The sequence below is a fragment of the Podospora bellae-mahoneyi genome, chromosome 5, assembly GCF_035222275.1.
Source record: "Podospora bellae-mahoneyi strain CBS 112042 chromosome 5, whole genome shotgun sequence".
Taxonomy (NCBI): Eukaryota; Fungi; Ascomycota; class Sordariomycetes; order Sordariales; family Podosporaceae; genus Podospora; species Podospora bellae-mahoneyi.
The window spans coordinates 48,688-67,038 of NC_085884.1; the positions used below are offsets into that span (position 1 = coordinate 48,688).

The 18,351-nt window shown below is 55.6% G+C and overlaps 5 protein-coding genes and 1 non-coding gene across 6 annotated transcripts; 2 read left to right on the plus strand and 4 right to left on the minus strand.

The window, feature by feature from the left end:
• Window positions 1–293: 293 nt before the first annotated feature.
• QC761_503020 (uncharacterized protein) lies at window positions 294–2,735 on the minus strand (the record flags this gene model as incomplete). The annotated part of the gene is made up of 1 exon (XM_062879536.1): window positions 294–2,735. The coding sequence occupies one exon, from the start codon at window positions 2,733–2,735 to the stop codon at window positions 294–296; it is 2,442 nt and encodes an 813-aa protein (XP_062730293.1).
• Window positions 2,736–6,061: 3,326 nt separating this feature from the next.
• QC761_503000 (uncharacterized protein) lies at window positions 6,062–9,460 on the minus strand (the record flags this gene model as incomplete). The annotated part of the gene is made up of 3 exons (XM_062879535.1): window positions 6,062–7,050; window positions 7,104–9,044; window positions 9,102–9,460. The coding sequence occupies 3 exons, from the start codon at window positions 9,458–9,460 to the stop codon at window positions 6,429–6,431; spliced, it is 2,922 nt and encodes a 973-aa protein (XP_062730294.1). The 3' UTR covers window positions 6,062–6,428.
• Window positions 9,461–10,217: 757 nt separating this feature from the next.
• On the minus strand, window positions 10,218–13,310 carry QC761_502990 (uncharacterized protein; the record flags this gene model as incomplete). Its single annotated transcript, XM_062879534.1, has 1 exon — window positions 10,218–13,310. The coding sequence occupies one exon, from the start codon at window positions 13,308–13,310 to the stop codon at window positions 10,218–10,220; it is 3,093 nt and encodes a 1,030-aa protein (XP_062730295.1).
• Window positions 13,311–13,968: 658 nt separating this feature from the next.
• QC761_502980 (uncharacterized protein) lies at window positions 13,969–15,569 on the minus strand (the record flags this gene model as incomplete). The annotated part of the gene is made up of 2 exons (XM_062879533.1): window positions 15,048–15,569; window positions 13,969–14,996 (listed from the first exon to the last, which is right to left on the minus strand). The coding sequence occupies exons 1-2, from the start codon at window positions 15,271–15,273 to the stop codon at window positions 13,969–13,971; spliced, it is 1,254 nt and encodes a 417-aa protein (XP_062730296.1). The 5' UTR covers window positions 15,274–15,569.
• Window positions 15,570–16,110: 541 nt separating this feature from the next.
• On the plus strand, window positions 16,111–16,203 carry QC761_0072790. The gene has a single exon. It is a non-coding gene; the product is annotated as a tRNA-Val (tRNA).
• An 879-nt stretch (window positions 16,204–17,082) lies between these two features.
• QC761_502970 (uncharacterized protein) lies at window positions 17,083–18,231 on the plus strand (the record flags this gene model as incomplete). The annotated part of the gene is made up of 3 exons (XM_062879532.1): window positions 17,083–17,406; window positions 17,461–17,717; window positions 17,781–18,231. The coding sequence occupies 3 exons, from the start codon at window positions 17,083–17,085 to the stop codon at window positions 18,124–18,126; spliced, it is 927 nt and encodes a 308-aa protein (XP_062730297.1). The 3' UTR covers window positions 18,127–18,231.
• Between the last annotated feature and the right edge of the window lie 120 nt (window positions 18,232–18,351).

Sequence of the window (18,351 nt, forward strand, 5' to 3'; positions counted from 1 at the left end):
ATGCAAAGAAAAGAACAAATCACCAAGCTCCCCAACCCCCCTCCTCATCGGTATCGTGAGCAACTCCAACGACCCAAAAAATCTTTGTCTTTCCACAAAAGCACTCGCACAACGGGGTATGTTGTCTCATCTACGCAAAGAAGAATGACTCCTTGTATCCCATGCCGCCCATTTCCTCTTCAACCCCCTTGCCCCTGTCCCTGACCTGCTTGGGTTGGTTGCCCTATCCCCCAGAATTTGAACCCGGCCACCCATCTTTTGTTCCTGGCTTGCTGGGCGGTCCAAAAAGATAGTCACCGACCCGCATCTGTGTCCTGTTCTTTGCCCTTGCCCTTGTCCTCGCGCTTGACCTCTGACGTTGGAGCCGGCGACGACTCGCTCTCGGCTTCATCCCTGCTCCGCTTCCTGGTGTTGCCTGTCCTCTTGGCCATGTAGAAGTCGTACCGGTCGGGAAACAGGATGATGTTGGCCAACCTGGCGACTTCAGCCTCGGCCCTAGTGACAGAGTTGGATTTGCCGGCAGCTGCGGCGGCGACAGAGTCGTCCATCTCGACATCGGCATCCGGGCTTCCACCGTTGGTGTCGGCGGGCGGCGTGGGTGCAACGTCAAAGGGCGCAAGACCCATGGCTTGCAGTCCCGCTGGCCCACCAATCTCGGCAATCTCGGTCTCACCAACACGACCAATGTGTGTCGCCTCGCTTCCGAGCCCGCTGCCGGTGGAGTCAAAGTCGGGACTGGGGTGACCTCGCTGAAAGGTCTTGCGCTGGCGTGCAAGGTAGAGGGCGTTGTTTTGTGTGAGCGGCGCGGCCGGGACGTAGACGAGAATCGAGACGGGGCGGCTAGGGGGCTTGTCTTCATCGCCCATGGGCGGCGGCGTTGGTGCGCGGCTCGCCATGACGTTGGGGTTGGAGGTGATGTGATAGGCCAGGTCGGGGTGCCAGACAATGTAGTCGCCCGTCTGCAGGGTAGGGATGGTGACAAGAGTCTTGCGAAGGTGCAGGTGAGGATGCCACAGCTCCGTCAACCGTTGCGCGTGGCCAGGAACAGCACCGTGGATGATGGTGGATTGCTCCTTGTCGAGCGCCCAGTTGGACGGGTCCAGGAAGGCTTCCCACTCGGGGCCATCACGGCGTTCTGGAGCCTTGGTCTTGGGGGAAAAGAAAGGACGGAGCAGAAAGTAGGCGGTGGCCAGCTTGGGGCTGGGGAGCAGGCGTATAAGACCAGGCTCGATGGTGCTCAGGGCGACGACACCCTGGTACATGCGGAAGACGCTGCATGCGCCGTAACCGTTGTAGAGATCAGACGTGGCGCTGACCCGGTGGGTTGGGTCCCATGGGTCATACTTTTCCCACTCGCCGTTGAACACAGCCTGGTAGGTGCCTCCACGCCCATATCCGTCGGGCTCCCAGCGCTCCAAGCTGCCATTGTCGACCTGCGCAATCACGGTGGACGAGGCAAAATCACCCAGCAACTCCAGTTCGAGCGCAGCCTTTTGCGCCTCCTCGTCCGGGGTCAGGCTTTTGCTGTCGTTTGCCACACTGTCGTCTTCGGCCTTCTTCTTCTTGCCAGCCGGCGCATCCGGACCCACCCCTCCGATGTTGGCGCCGTGGATGCGCAAACGATCGGCATAGGCGATGGGGAAGCGCGTGACCATGCGGTCGTCGGCGTTGTTGTCCCACAGCGACATGGCGAATTTCTGGGCAGCCATGACGCGGGGGTGGGCGCGGGTGCGCACCTGGGCGGGGGTCCAGAAAAAGTCAAAGCATGTCGGATCCTGGGGCGTGGGCTCCTTGAAGTCGGTCTGCTTCTCGAGATACTTGACCGTCTCGTCGATGGTGACCTGTGCGTCGGTGCGGGGCACAACCCCGCGGATCAGGCCCAGGCCGTAGCGCTTGAGATCGCGAGAGAAGACGGCCCTGCTCTCGGCATTGTCCATGTCGGCAAAGTCGATGCTTGGCGTGAGGTGGGAGCCGCGCTGAGCAATGTCGTCGACCTCGTCTCGCAGGGCCTCGATCAGACGGGCCCACGAGGCCTCGAGCTCGGCCTCATGGCCCTCGACGAGGCTGCGCTTGATCTGGGCGAAGCGGGTGGGCAGCGGGACGGGCTCCTTGCCGTAAAAAGACAGCACGGGAGGCTCCATGGCGTTGGAGGTGCTGCTGACGGGGACGGGCCTGCTGCTGCTGCTGCTGCTGCTGCGGGCAGAAGCAGCGAGGAAATCAGCAGCGGTTAACGGGGGAGGACCATCGCTTTTTATTAGCGGGGCGGCAAAGGTGGCCGTAAGGTTGCGGTGCTTGAGCTTGGAGAGCCTGCGGGGGCGCTGCTGGTGCGGAAACAAGGGGAGGTAGGCGGCGCTGAGACTTCCGTTGGTAATTGGATTTACGGAGGACAGTTGGAAGGACGGGGAGGTGGGCGGCGGGAGCGTGACGGCTGGGGCAACTGGTGGTGCCGGAGACTGCGGGCGTTGAGGGTGGTGGCAGGTCGTGCGCCGTCGTCCGCATTGGTTGCACCGAGCTCGTGCCTCGAGACCCATGTCGTTAATACCAATCGGGTTATTGCCAGCCGGACCGGTTCCAGCGAGCGCCAGCGGTAGCGGTTCTGTTGCTGGCATTATTGGCCCTGCCACCGTTGGCCCCAGCACGTCGTGTATCGTAGATTTTGGCGGGGAGGAGGCTGTTATTGTGGTCGACGCCCTCGTCGAGACATGGACGGCGGCGCCGCTTGCTGAGCTTGCCATTGTGCCCGACTGATCATCGAGTCTGTCTGCGGTCCTGGTCGAAGGTCGTACTGCATGAGTTGGAGAGAGGAATGGGGATGGTGGGCAGGCCTCTGGACTTTTACGGCTTCTCGCTTCCTGCTCCCTCTCGGCGGGCACGCCTCTCTGGGGAAACTTCGGCCCAACTCGCAGCTAGCACTTTAGCCTTGCTCCTCCGAGATGCCTGTCCCTCTCGTAGGTTGTCTCGATTCGACTCCAGTCCAGCCCAGTCCACCAGTCCAGTCGTCTTGTTGCCCCTTTCCCTCGATGCTGCCTTGGTCTTGGTTTGCTGTGTCTTGGTCTTGGTTGTGGATGTCGGGTGTTGGTGTCGATCAACGTCGTCCGAGGTGTCAATCAGTCAGTCAGTCAGTCAGTAGCAGCAGCAAGCTGGAGGCCAGTGTGTGGATGCATCGTCGAGTAATAAGGCAGCCCAGGACTTTGGATGTCGGGCCAGCCAAGGCGTCGGAACAGCGACGGGCATCAATATAAAGAGAGTCCCTCGTTATCTTTAGGCAGAATGGTGGGAGAGCGGGCTCTGCGGCCGGAACCGCTAAGCATTCTCGCCAAAGCATCCAGGGCCTAGATGCCACTGGGTGCCAACAGCACTCGGTGCATCGATTTCCGCCGTCGCGTTTCCATCCCACTCCCACTCCCGTCTCATCAGCAGCTCTGAGGTGGATGGATTTCAAGGTCCAGTTCCAGTTCCACCTCCACCACCAGGTAGGGCCGTTGGACCGTCTTCGAGCGACGAGCCAGGCCCTGTCCCAGCATGATGCGCTAAAACGGTGTGTCTGTGGGGGTTGCTTCCCCGCGGCTCCAGAGGCAAGAAAAATGGTCTGGAGAAGGAACGCGCATCCGGAATAATTTGGTCTTTTGCGCCATGCACGCAACATCCCCCCGCCGCCATTGGTCCCAGCAGCCCGCAGTGGGGCGCTTGTCGGAACGACGACTCCGCATCGCCTGAAGAGAGTGGCGCCGCTCAGCCGCCTCACGGCCCGCCATTCCCAAGCTTGAAGCTTCGGGCGGCATCCGAACGCGACTCCACGGATGGATACCCACTCGGTATCCAAAACAATACTGCAGTAGTACCGTGAGTACCTTTTGCTCTGCTCTTCTCATTATCTAGTCTACCTGACCTCCTGTGACTTCATGTAACAGGAGTATCCGCAGTCCTCAAACAATTCAGCCTCTTTCAAGTGCCATCCGTCTCAGATTTATCTTTTTTCCCTCCTCTTCTGGTCTCCTCACCTCACGGCCCTTCCAAGGGTCCTACATACTCCATGCCGTACCCGTCAAGCACGTTTGATTCCATGTGCAGACGGCACAGACTCGGAATTGCCCCTCCTTCGCTTCCCGGGTGCTTGATCTGGTTGCCCAGAAACATCCCATCAAACGCCGTCCAATCTCATCCAATCCGTCACATGTTCATTCATGCCTTGAGCCGGTGTTCACCCGGATGGCCCAGGGGGCTGAGGGACCAACTCCCGTGTGAGCCGGGGAATAGGGGTGTGACCTCAGTCCGCCCTGTCTGAATCGGGAACACGGCTTATACCGACTACTGCTGCGTCCGGAGTCAAAGCTTGTTGTATTATCAAGCGCTCCAGCTCGTCAGTGACTAAGCTTCAGCTGATTGTCTTGACACTTTGGCCACTGCCCCTATTTGCGAAAGCCGTTGAGAAGCCCACCGGTACAATCTCAACGCTCCCCAGTTGTATACATAGGTACTACAGCTGATTACTATCATCCCAAACCCATATAACTTCCACTCCCGCGTCATCGGTCACCAGGGGGCATGTCCTCCCGCCCAGCTCACGCTATACCCAAAAGCACCGCCAAAACCTCGGAGCTCACCTACCTCCCAACGGCATCCTATTAGGCATCGTGTCCTTTTTGTGACTTATTTCTCTCGTGCCTTGTTCCCTACCCAAAGTAGCCTTGACACCAGTGCTGGTTGCAAATCCTAGGTCATCACGACGGTTGACCCCAGATTCATCAAGCTCACCAGGACAGACTCGGAGCATGCCGATGTTGATGCCACCACCCGTGGCGATCCCATCTCCGTCGTGGACATCACAGATCCTCCCCTCTCGGCACGATTTGCTTTCCAATCTGGTGGTAGCCTTCCCTCCCAGAGTATTATTGCGCCTGTCATGCCGTGTTGCCCTCCCCCGGATACAGAGCAATGTATCCTTCCCACAGCACAAGGTCACAACCGTCCATCCGTCCGCGTACCAGCCTGACCTGCTCTCATCCGTTCTGCCCCCCACACCCTCTCTCTCTCTCCACAAATCCCCACGATGAGATTGACGAGTGGACAAAACCCCGCAGCCTGTCCAGTCAAGTCTGGAGAAAAGGGTAACATTGGCCGTCTCCAATTCTCGAGCTTGGACTTTGCTGGCTGCTTGACAGAAAGCGGTATGAGCACCACCTTGTTGCTCCCTCCGGCTGCTTCGTCGACCCCCAAAAGCCTAGTCTATTCAGGCAGGTGCCGGCGTGGACAAGACGGGGGAACAACCGAGGTTATCTCACCTCTCGTTTGAAACTGCCTACTTGGATGTTTGAATTCGTCATACTCGTACGTTGTGTAATGTCGTCCTTGCTTGTGATTTCAAGAGCACAAAGAAAAGAAAAGCAGCAGTCACACGGTCTGTTTAGGAAAGGTATCGAACCCCAGAAAATTCATCACCACTAAAGCTGTAAATCACCCAGTAACCCACGTGTAAGCCACGCAAAACCAAGGATCATCTTTTCTGTCCCCCAGACATCCCCGGGTCTGGCCTCCCTAGTCAAGATAGCAAGCATACCTATACTTTACGTCAGTGCCGTGAACACTATCCGAGTCCCCCACTCACAAACACTTCTTCCCCTCAGGCACCTACATGTCAACGGTCACGGACGTTGAGTCTCCCCCCCTTCGGTACCGGCCCATTCTCATTGTATCCCGAGCGCTCTCAACCATACGACCATGCCCTAGTCTTCAAACTTGACTAAGAAACCATGGAAGAATATGACCAAGTGCACGCGTGATGTACCTCGCTTATAACGAAACAGCAGACTAAGCACTACACCCGAATCCCGCCCCCATTCAGCTTCCCCTCATCATCCTCATTCCCCGAGAAAGAAAAAAAAAGGCACAAGAACCACCCGTTCATGCCAGTCCCCAGAAAGGCAGCAAGCTCCCGCACTACCATCCAGTTCTCACGCATCACGTAATGTCACCCTCCTTCTCTCTGATTCAATCTGTTGCTCCCCCATGCCAAAAATAGCTAGAGCCCATCTGGAGGGAATCGGGTACCAAGATAGATGACGATAAAGCCATCTCTGCTCAGCCAATATTTAACCACTGTCACATTCAAAACCACACCTACATGCTGAGTTGAGCCAACAAGTTTGAGCTCGTGGGGGCCCCTTTGAATATCGAGATGCGTGTGCTCCTCGAGGCCGGTATCGGACAACCTTGCGAGCGACTCGATCTTGAGCAGGATAGAACAGCTTGATTCACGCACTCGGCGAATGCGCTTTGTCGTGGGCAACCCAGGTCAGGTAGAGAGAGAGCCTGATAACGAGGCGGCTATTAATTGGACTCTTTCTATACCTAGTTGGATTCAAGATAACTATGTACAAAAGTGGATCTCAAACCCTTTGTAATCCGCATCTACCAACCATCGTACACCTTTAAGCATACCCGTTGGTGACAAGCCACTGCTTGACACCCTCGGCGTCCCTCGTCTTGTATGCCGCGCGTCCGCGAATCTTGTCCTTGACCTGCTCCAGTGTCCGGTCAAAGCCCTTGGTGTCCTTGCCAGCAAAGAACGCCTCAATCTCCTTAAGCGTCTCAAGATCGTTAAACTTGGGCAAGCTCACGTTGATCATGCGGTCCACAAGAATAGGGTTGCCCGCCAACTTGCCGGTAAACTCATCCCAGTTGTCACGAATGTACGCCCACATCAGCGGCCTGGCCGCGCGGTTGCCAGCAAACATGCCAGAGAGAATGTGCATATCGGCGCCGGGGATCGAATCGGCCGCTGCTGCCGGAGGAGAAGAGTTGAAAAGGAAGGGCAGCAGGACCTTCTTGATGACCTCGACGTCTGTGGTGCGGCCGAGAGCTTGGAGGGAGATTTCTTTGCCGTCAATAGCTGGGGTAGTGTACCACTCCTTCTTCAGCGCAGCCACAGCATTGGCCGGTTCGGTGATGATGGCGGAGTGGTACACGGGCGCACGGAGGTTGGCTGGGATGGGCGACTGCTCGGGGTTGGCCTGGTATGCTGACCACCTTTCAAAAGCACCCTTGCGAATTCTGACCACGACTGTTAGCAAGAATATCGAAACTTGATTCAGAAAAGCACATACTCTTCATGCGAGTTAGACACCGCCGTAAGAAGCAACCTCTTGCGAAGCAGACCAGTGTTGAAGTCCTCGCCCTCCTTGGCTTCCCATCCCACCGTCTTGAGGGCGTTGTCAATGACCTCAAGGGTGAGCTTTTCCAAGCCAGCCTTGACTTGCTCGTCATCACCAAAGATGGACTTGATGGTTGCGAGAGAGTCCAAAGCCTGGCTGAGCACGCGGTAGTGAGTCTCCTGCTTTAAGCCTTGCACAAAGGACAGGAGAGCAGCTGTGGTGGCATGGCCTGAAAATGCAAGGTCGGCGGCAGATCCAGTGATAAAGATCTTGTCCTCGGTGGTGAGATGATCGAGCTGGGTGCCGAGACGCTTGAGCCGGGACTCGGGGTAGTTGACACGGTAAAAACCAGTAGCGCCTGCGTTGAGCTGATAAAAGTCGTTGCTGACACCATCAATGGTAGACTCCTTGGTGGTGAGCGCCAGCGGCTCGATTCCCTTGGATCCCGTCTTTCCCTTGAGGGAAAGTGGCACCCACCAGGTGGTCTGGTCGTCCTCGGGCTTGACATCACCCGTAGACAAGAAACGGGACTGCTTCACAGAAATCCTTTGGTCTTCCTCGGTGACCGTCAGGACAGGGAAGCCGACTTTTTCAATCCAATTCTGCATCAGAGTGTGGACATCGGTGCCGGATGCTTCGCTCAGAGCGGCCCACAGAGCCTCTGTCTTGGCGTTGCTGTACTGATGCTTCTTGAGATAGATGGCAATACCCTTGAGGAAAGTCTTGACGCCGAGGTGGGACGCCAACATGCGGATCATGGAGCAGCCCTTCAGATAACTGATCTTGTCAAAAATTTGGTTCACATCCAGCGCGTCCCGGACCTCAACCTGAATAGGGTGGGAAGAGCGAACGGCATCCAGGGAAAAGGCTTGGTCCATCCCCTCATTGATGAATTGCGGCCACACATCCCAGTCAGGGTGAAGATGGTCGGTTGCCAACCAACCGGCCCAAGTGGCAAAGCCCTCGTTGAGCCACAACTCGTCCCACCAGTCCATGGTGACGAGGTTGCCAAACCACTGATGGGCGAGCTCGTGGGCAACGACATAAGCGATGCGGTTCCTGAAGCGAGCCTCGGACAGCTTCTCGTCAAAAAGGATGGCTGTCATGCGGTAAGTAACCAGACCCCAGTTCTCCATGGCTCCGTGGGTAAACTCGTGTACGGCGAGAATGTCGCTCTTTGGAAGTGGATAGTCAATCTCAAACTGCTCGGAAAAGTAGTCAATGATCTTGGGGGCGTGCTGAAGGGCCCATTGACCTTGCTCCTTTAGACCGCGAGTGGTGTACACACGAACAGGAATCTTCTTTCCATTGTACTCTCTGTCGGTAAAAGCTTCAATGTGTTCAAAATCGCCAACAGCCCAGGCCAACAAGTAGGTGCTCATGATGGGACTGCGCTCGAAGGAAACAAGCTTCTTTCCTTGGGTGGTCGGCTTGGTCTCCTTAACAGGCATGTTGGACAGGGCCACTTGGTCGTCGGGAATCTCGATGGCGAAGTCAAAGGTCGCCTTGAGGTTGGGCTCGTCAAAGCAGGGGAAAGCGCGGCGGGCATCACAAGACTCGAATTGAGTGCTGAGCATGTAGTAAAACTCATCATCGTGGGGAACACTGGCGGCCGGGGGAGCAACGGGCTTGTACTGGCTGCGGTAAAAGCCAGCCATGTCGTGGTTGAGCTCGCCGGTGAACTCGACGGTCAGCGAGGCCTTTGGGGACGCCGGCAACTGCTCGGCAAAGGTGATGGTGGACCGCTGGGACTTGGTGTCCTCGGTGAAGTTGCTGGACTCCCATGACTGATCACTCTTGCTCTGGCTAATTTCAACCTTGGAGTTGAGAAGCTTGAGCTCGAGAGTGTTGAGGACAATCTCGGTGGTGGGCTTGGTGAGTTGACCTTCAATGCTGCACACGGGTCGGTCAGCATGCTACCCAATCCTTGAAGAAATCAAGGGGACCTACGTGACGGTGCCCTTGTAGGACCAGGTCGTGAAGTCCAGGTCCGTAATCACCAGGTCGTAGTGGACCGGCTTGAAAGTGTCAGGGAGAATGTCTCTGTCCGTCATGGCTGCTCGTCTCCTCTGGTGCGAGGCGTGAGAGCAAGATCGGAAGCTCGTGAGAGCGACAGCTGGTGACGGGCGAATGGGCAGTCGACGCGGGGTAGCTCTCTTTGGATTGGCCGACAGTGACGACGACACAAAACGGGCGGGTGCAGACGGTCGAGGGGCACCAAACGTGGCTGAAGGAGAGACACAGCAGAGAGGGGTCGATGGGATCAAAAAGCGTCCTCTGGCGAGAACGGTGGATGTTGACCTGAACATGAAAAGAAAAGATGACAGAAACAAGTCCAGTCAAGCTTTGGGAAAGCTGCAGAGCACTTGACCAACCCCACCTCAGCTCTCGCAACGCGCCTCACCCGAAGCTGTGCTGGCAGATGGCCCCTCACCAGATGCCAGAAGGAGTGGACAGGATGGCGGCAGTTGACGCAACCGATGAAACGCTAGACACAAGCAGGGCCGCTTTCAATGCGCAGGATCAGTCCAGATAGGGGTCTGAATGGACAGCTGTGGAAAGGACGCTCCAGCGAGAAACAGTCAAGTGAACCGAAACAGAGCTTCCGGATGTGGGTGGGTCCGCGGGATCGAAGATTGATCGAAGCTTCGGGCGGAACGGGCGGGGTTGCAGTCCCTCACCGGTGGATCCCGGTGATGGCATGGAGATGTGGAATAGATGTTGCAAAACACAGGCTGAAGCACAAAAAGATAACCATGTTCAATTCTGCCAAGGTATCCATGATAAATGGCCAAGCCGGCCCGCATGAGTCCTGCCCGGCCCATCACATCATAGCATCACCAGCCAGGTGACAAAATGGTGACGATCCATGTTACGTAGTGTCCCGAATTCCCAGTCCCAACTCCCAGAACGGAATGCAGATAAGAGCTGCGAGTCCAACCACCACCTAGGTAAAATAGGTTGTTGTCGCTGGCTCTGAAGAAAAGCGCTCGACCTTGACAAGCAAATGAAATAGAAAGGATAAAAAGCACCACCCAATGACGACCTTAGTTCCATGCAACCCATCTAGTTCCCGGAAACCTCACTCTCGGCCTGCTCGGCTACCTTATCCCACCACACACCATGAGCCTCCCGATCGACAACCGACACCTTTCCAAGCATCTCCACCATATCCCTCACCTTGTCCACAAACTCGGCCAGACCCAATCCTGCCAGCTTTTCCCCTGCCGTGCTGGTGAATTTGACCTTGTCACTGGTGCTCACAGCTGCCAGCCGCGCGAGAATGTGGCCTCTGAGTCGTCCAAGCAGCAGCCTCAGGACTGGCTCTCTCACCTCCTCCTGCCGTGACTGCGTGGCCGCTTCCGCTCCAGCAAGCAGAAACTTGCTGACCAAAGCCTTGAGCTGTCCCCTTGTCGCCGCCGGCATCGACCGTCCCGCCTCGAGCGCCGCCATGATGCCCTCCACGGCGACGTCGAGTGCCAGATCTCCCTGCTGCTCGCTCCTCTCCAGCACCGCAAAGATCCTCTGGGCTTCGTTACGCCAAGGGGCTCGGACGTCGCGCTTCAGCAGGTTTTTGCACTGCAGCAGGATGGCGCCAGTGATGACGATCCGTCTTGTCAAGCGTCCTGCTTCCACGGCGCGCTTGTGGTCAAGGCGAAGCATCTCTGGCATGTCGTCCAGCGCCACAGGTGAGAGCTGCGTAAACAAATTGACCAGGAGCTGCGCGTATATGCGGTTTGCTGTCAGCCGGGAAGAAGGGTGGTTGACGCCCTCTGGGTCTCTCCTCAAGACTTCAGCCAGCAGCTTTTGCTGCGTAGCCTTCCATGTCTGCAGCGCCACCGATAGATCAAAGTGTCCAGCTTCGAGATCCGAGGCGAATGCTTTCGCCTCGTAAACCGGTGCTTGCGTCACGAGTTTCGGCGCCGCAAGCTGGAGTAGGTAGTTGGCATAGTCGCTGAGCATGATGTCGATGAAACCATTCAAGGCTTCGAGACGGTCAACGTAGTTGCCTTGGCTGAGCTTCTCGGTGAGCTTCTTCACTTCTTCATCACGAACAGGTGCACAGAGTTTGGGTAGTAATGTTCCCATCGCCTCAAAGAACTTTTCGTACGAAAAGCTCCCCATGGCGAATTGCTGCTTGGCAGTTTCCGTGTCGAGCAGCTCGCCGATAAAGGTATGCATTGAGTTCCCCGGCTTCACCAGCCGCTGAAGCTTCTCTCGAATAGACTCGGCGACCCTGAGGAGCAAGAAAAAGTGCGCCTCTTGGTTTTGCGTCTGCATGGTAACTCGCATGTCCTCAAAGATTGGGTTGAGTAGGCCTGCCTGTTGCTCGTGATACTCGTGTGGCTCGGTCCGGAACTCCTTGTTGATGGCTAGCTCATGGACAACAATCCTGTTGTCAGGCAGCAAACTCTTTTGGCTGGGAATGATGACATTGACCTTGAATGTGTCGCGCTTTCTGGCGGGTGTTGACGGGGGAGTCGGCATTTGACTGGAGGCATCTTGTTGGCTGTCCTCTTCCACACCAAGCACGCCCATGGCAGTCTCGGTCACTGAATGATCGGCAACACGAGGCTTCATATCGCCAACAGGCTTCTTTGCCTTGGCCCTCCGAGCAGCCTTGACGGCGTCCGCGACCATTTGCTTGCCCCGGGTCGGACCGGCCAGCTTCTTGATCCTGACCAACAAGAGGAGCTGGTTGTCACGAATGCTCTTCTTGTACACCTGATCGACCGACCCGTCGGTGCTGTCCTTGACCGATTCCCAAATGGCATCAAGCTCCACAAACTGCATGACCATCAATTCCACAAGTGAGCTGGAGTCCCGAGCTTTCCATGCTATAAAGGCATTATAAAACGTTGCATAGACTTCGGGAAAGGTGGTAAAGAGTAGCGGCGGAGGGGTATAATTGTTGAAGGAGGTCAGCCGTCCGAGAATATTCTCAAACGATACAAGCAAGTCTCTGGCCTTGCCGACCAGCTCTTGTGACTGCGGATTCGGTAGCTCGTCTTTGGGTATTGGCTTTGACAGACCCGAGCCTTCCTGATCCGATTCCTCGACTGCCTGGCCTTCCTTATTGCTGAGCACTTGAGATGGGTGCCCCAAGATGAGAAACGCACTCAAGAAAGTCCGTACTGCCGCCATCTCCTCCACAGACCCCTGTTTCCCCTCGTCGAGGCCGCATATTCGCAGTATTCTGGACGTAACAAGAAGTACCTTTTCCTGAGACAGCAACACAGTGACCTTGTCAAACGATGTTTCCCTAACCGCATCAATCGACAGCCCAAGTGCAGAAAACTCGGCAACCGCTCGTTGCCGCTGGAGAGCTCTCCACCACCACTGAATTTTGGAAACTGCTGCATCTTCGGTCAATGGGGCTGACTCGCTGAGCTCCATCCCACCAGTCTCGGTATCGGCGTTGGGCATGGACTCGACAGGAGGGGATTTTCGCGTTCCCAAGCTCTGCCCACGCTCCCTCCCCCTAATCTTGGCCGCATTCCTGTTTCTAAACTCTTCCCTTCTCCTCTCAGCCTCTGCCAGCCGCTCCTCCATTTGTGACTTCATTTTTCTCGCCTCTTGCTCCCGCTTCTCCTTCATGGTCTCGGCGACAGCCTTGGCGCGCTTGACCTCCTCGGCACAAGAGGCAGCGATCTCGGCCAGGTTGCGCTCCCGGGCCTGGGCAGCAGCAAGCGCTCTCTCTTCACTGGCGCTCGTGTCCTTGGTGACAGCCTTTGCGATGGCTGCGCGCAGGCGCACCTTTTCGGCATGGGCGGCGCGGTCTGCGAGGCGAGCCTTTCGGTCTTCGAGAATGGACGCTCGACGCAGGTGCTGGGCTACATATTTGCTCTGGGGACCGCCCTCGAGGCTGTAACCATGTGACGATCGGGACTGGGCCGACGAAATGCTGTTGCGGCGAGAAGAGGCGGCGCTGTCTTTTCGTCGCGTCTGGTTTGTCGGGCGGTAGAAGAGGCGGGCAGCGATATGGGGAGGTGGGGTCGAGATCTTGGCGGCGTCGGCGTCGCCCTCGACGAGATCGATTTCTTCGTCAGGTGGTGGGAGAGAGAGATGGACAGGATCTGGGGTGCCGGCGGTGGGCGATCGGATCGATTCCTCGAGGTTCCTTTCGGGCTCGGTCAAGTCGAGCGACGGTCGCCGCATCGCGCTCGCCTTTGTTTGTGTCGTTGTGGTGGGCAAATCTTTGTCGTGTGTGCGGCTGGCGCTGGCGCGATAGGAAACTCAGCAAAAAGTAATAATGGCACAATTGGGAGGTGGAGAAGGGCCGTTATGTCATGGAACGATGGTCCTAGAGATGCAGCTTGCAGCTTGCAGCTTGCCTGCTTCGTGGGGGTGTTGCAGTGCGCGTCCTGGTGACAAAGAGAAGATGGCAGACAAGAAAAAGAGACCGTGAGCCGGCGGAGGGAGGAAGTCAAAGAGAGCGTAAATAACTACTAACAGGAGGTCCGTCTCCCTCCTCCTGCCGAAAACAACCTGGAAGCGAACGGTGCTGACACAGACGCAGTCAAGATGATGCGAACAAGAATAGAAGGCTGGGGAACCTTGATGACGAACAAGCCGAGCTCGGGCCATCCTGCAGCCTGGTTGCACAACGACGATGCATTGTGCCAAGCCCTGCCGTTGCTTCGTCCTTTGACAGAGTCGCACCCAAAGAAAACTCCCACGGCCGACGTTAGCGGATCTTTGTTTCAACGTCAAAGACACCAATTACCCCTTCCCCTGAACCGAGCAAAAGAGCTAGTGCTCCCGGCTCAGACCGTCATTGTCTGGTTTCTAGATCACGAGTCGAGCCGAGACAGCATCACCTCCCCTCCAGCCTCTGCTCCTCCCATCTGTCACCTTCAGCATCGAGCTCCACCAACGAACTGTGGATGGTCACTGGCCCCTTCCTCCCATTCGAAGCATGTAGCTCATGCACCAGTTCTCCGTTTTTGCCATAGTGTCCCCAGCTGCTGTCACCCGGTAGCTCGGGCGATACCAGCATCCAAGGTCCAGTATACGGCGAGTTGAACATGGTCCATCGATCTTTATTCTCTCGCTTTTCCCGTTCCTCTACCTCCACAGCCGCTTTCGTGGAGTCTTTTCGACCTCTTTGGCTGGACGTGTTACGGCTAGTTGTGACGACACGGGTGAAGATGCCCCTTTTTCCCTCTGTGCCCCCGGGCCACTTCCAACTCCTCGCCCACCTCGATGGAGTCCATGAGGTGATTGACTCTCTCAGTTTAACAAATGCCGACCTCGAAAGGCCTGTCTCTTGTGTTGACTTGGTTTCTAAAGTCGCAAACTTGGTAAGGGGAGGGCCTCTGTTCCTCGGATCATGGACTGCCCCAAACAAGCTCTTGTTTTTCAACCTTCGGCTTTGTTGCATCTTCCGCTTTTGTTTTCGGCGCCACATGAGGTAGGCTACTTCACACGCTACAAGGAGGGCCACTGCGAGGATTAGCCCTATCGTGAGAGCTGCTGCTTGGCCAGAGGACATGTTTTCAGAGTTGGCTGTGCCGTCCTCGCCTGGTGGTAGCGGGGGGAAGGATGTGGTCACTGTTGTGTTGTCGAGGCTTGTTGGGATGTGCGTTGGTGCTGGGCTCCTTGTCTGGAGGGTTGTCTGTGTCGAGGTGACAGGATTGCTTTCTGGCTCGGCTTGTACAGTCTGAGAAGAGTCCGTGATAAAAAAAGCAGGACTGCAAAGTTCAGGGTCTGCAGAGGCGTATCCGCCCTCTTTGGTTTGCGGTTTGAAGCGGACGACATAACGAGTCTTGGTCGCTAATGTTTGTGGGGGTATGTTGGGTGTTTTCAAGTTGATTGATCCGTCATGGCCGAGGTTGATTGCCCCTTGCGCACACTATCAGCACGGAGTGGCCGTGAGCAACAGATCAAACTTACTGGCAAGGCACAAAGCCATGGGGTTGACCTCGAAATTCCATGTTGTCAACCAGAGGTCATACACACTATTGTTGAGGGCATTCCAAGATATGGGAATGTTTTGTCCGTGCCTGTAAGACTCTGAAAAGTCCGGCTGCTTTCCGCTCGGCACATTCCAGAGGTATTGTCGTTGGGCGTCACCTTGTCTCCTTTCCACTGAAAATAAACGCCTCCAGGTTGCCGACATACTGACAATACATAGGGATATGAAAAAATAGAAATAGACGCGCTGCAAGTTGGCAATCCCACGGGACTGCGAGCCGCGAGGCCTTTATGTTGGTGATACCATCCGCCATTCCAGCCAAGCGTTGCCCGCCCTCGAATGCAGTTGCTCTCCAACATGGTGGTGGTTCACCACGCGGTGTGCCCAACAAGCCTCGATCGGGCGGTGACAACCAGGTTGAGTGAAATGGCTGCAGGACCGCTTGGCCGCATTGGGGTGCTCCTGAGCGCGCCAACGAATGGAGACGACGGAATACCCGCAGAAGCGCGACTTCAAACCAACATGGCTATGAAGAAGGATATCTCTCTCTCTTGGCCATGCGGTAGTGACCTGACCGCCATTGGTGGCCTAGCCGTCGCTGGCGCTTATACCAGACTGCCGGATCTGTCATGGTGTCCTCTTGACCACTCATTCACGCCCGCTAACACGTGCAAGCTGGGTAGTGCTTCTTGAAAGCAAATCTGCCTGGTCGCCAATCTGCGACAATATCCAAGGCTCATCACGAAGCCGACACGTTGTCGCTGAATACACAGCAGAGAGACGAAACAACGAACTAGGTGTGTCAAAGTGGACCTTGAGCCATATGCATGCACTCCTACATTATTCCGACCAACATGCCATGGACTGCAACACTGAATGTGCTCGTGATCATGGATCTGAGGTTACCTGGTAGAGACAAGCAACATGTCCTCTGCTCCAGTGCCATGATACCTCTGCGTCCAAATATTAGGCAAGCGACAGGGAAAAAACCAAAAGGTTAAAGGGGGCGAAAAGAAAGCAAAGGAGGGAGAAAGGCAAAACTGATCGCGGCAGGGATCGAACCTGCGATCCTCTGCGTTACAGGTGCTAAATAAGCTTGTAAAGCAGATGCCTTAACCACTGGGCCACGCAACCTTGAATGGAGATGTTGGTCAGAGCTAAAACTTACGTTGTGGGCTGGAGTGGGGTGCGGGGTATGCTTTTGAGTCTACACTAGGACATGATTGATTGTATGTATGTTTTTATCCTCTTTGTGATAAAGGATGCCATCACATAACGAATTCCGGTTGCTTCAGGTTTGCTTGGGTACCTATTTGTGCAACAATGTATGCCAGTAAGAAATGAATGTCATTTGCCACGCTCTTGGAAACACCTATTGGTGGTCTGGAAAGCACTTACGACGAGAGAGCCGATTACATCACACAACACAGCGTTCTGTCTCACTGTTTCACATACATTTCGGAATCCCATATCCTCGGAAATGCACGTCCCTCTGCACTCTCCAAAAGCAGGCTGTACAACAGCGGCGTTCAGCCAGCCAAGAGCCTGGGCTTTGCTCGTCGAGCTCGTCGCCAAGCCCCCAAGACTCGCCTTTGACGATGCAGAACGAGAATTTCGCTGGGCGCCAAGAGTCTTGGGATCCTCATGATTACCAACAGAAGGACCTGGCCAAGGCTGGGCGGAAGAATCATCATGCACCCTTTGGTCGGGAATTAATGTGCTTTTAAGCATTGCTCTCCCTCTTACCTCTGCTGGACCTGGAAGAAGGGACCATTCATTCTTTCTCGACTGGTCACTATCTGGCGGCAACCTTATCACCGCCGACCACTCCCTGCCTTTGGTACAGCAGCGTCCACAACAGCACCCAGAACGACGACGATGTTATGAGATATCGCCCCTCCGCTGCTTACAGGCTCGTATGACGGAGATCGCGGCTAAATAGCGTCATCCATATATCAGATCCAAGAGGACTCGCCTAGGAAGTCGACAGTCGCCGTTTTCAGTCAGAGCATCATGGACTCGCCACATCAACATTCGAGGAGAGTTGAGGACCAAGATGCAGCAATCATATACGAAAGCGACTCCGAGGCTGGGGTGTATAGCGTGTATCAACAGGGACGACGGCAACACCGAACAGACACTATAGAGCGGCAAGGAAACAGCAGACCAGATCTTTTACTCTCCAGAAAGCTGAAGCCATGGTACACGGCCCGCACAATCTTGGGCATCTTTTGTGCCGTGCTCTCGCTTGCACTATTGGGACTGGGAATCAAACTGGCCGTCAAGTATGAGTCGGCACCGCTCATTCACGTCACTGTGGCCTTTACAGTCTTTACGGTATGTTTGTCTGTTTTGAGCTAAAAATCTCTGCACGATGCTGATCAACAACAGGCCGGGGCATCCCTCCTATGGAGCTTGTTTGAATTCATCGCCATGTGCACCCGCGCCCAGAGAAGGGGCATCTACCCCGGCGCCCACGTGGGCGTGCACATGGGTCTCTGCCTCGTGTCTGTTGCGGTGGTGGGCTACGTCGGTATCTGGGTGTCGCATGGGCAGGACAGTCGGGTCGAGGCAAGCAGGAACAGGCTGGAATACTCGCCCTTGTACCACATGGGGGTGGTGATATTGATTGTTTCATCTGTGTTGCTGTGAGTATTCCTGTCCTAGTCGTCAACATGAGCGTAGCATCAGAGGACTAACGGCAGGTCTAGACTTGTTCATTTTGTTATTTCCATCCTGGCCTGTCAGGAACTGAGGCGGAAAGATGACGGGGATGTGCACAGAACTGTTGTCACGGTTCGATATGACGGAGTCGGCCCTACAGGAACGGCGCGACCAATAGGTTACCGGACGACGCCGGAAACGATTGGTCTGCCAGCCTACACGACTAGGTACCATCGGGATGAGGCAGCAATGATTCGATCTCCACCTATTGTGATAGCCAGGGGTGATTTGGGTGTGGAAATCATTGAAACTCCCACTACGACTCAGACAGTCTTGGGGGAGACAGAGATGGACGGACCAGAGGAGAAAGCACTCAGGTCGTCAAAGCGGTAATGGTAGAGGGTTTCCTACCACACGTCAGTTATGAACGCAATGCAATATACCCAATGACTAATCAATACATGTGTATCCTACATGATATGGGTGACTACATCAAGAAATGTGTCAACTTCTGAGAATTTGCCAGTTGGGAAGTCCGGGGCAAGCTTGTCCGAAGGATTCGATAGCTGCAAGACTACGGCAAATACGGCCCGTGCATGTGGCCTTTGGCTCGCTCTC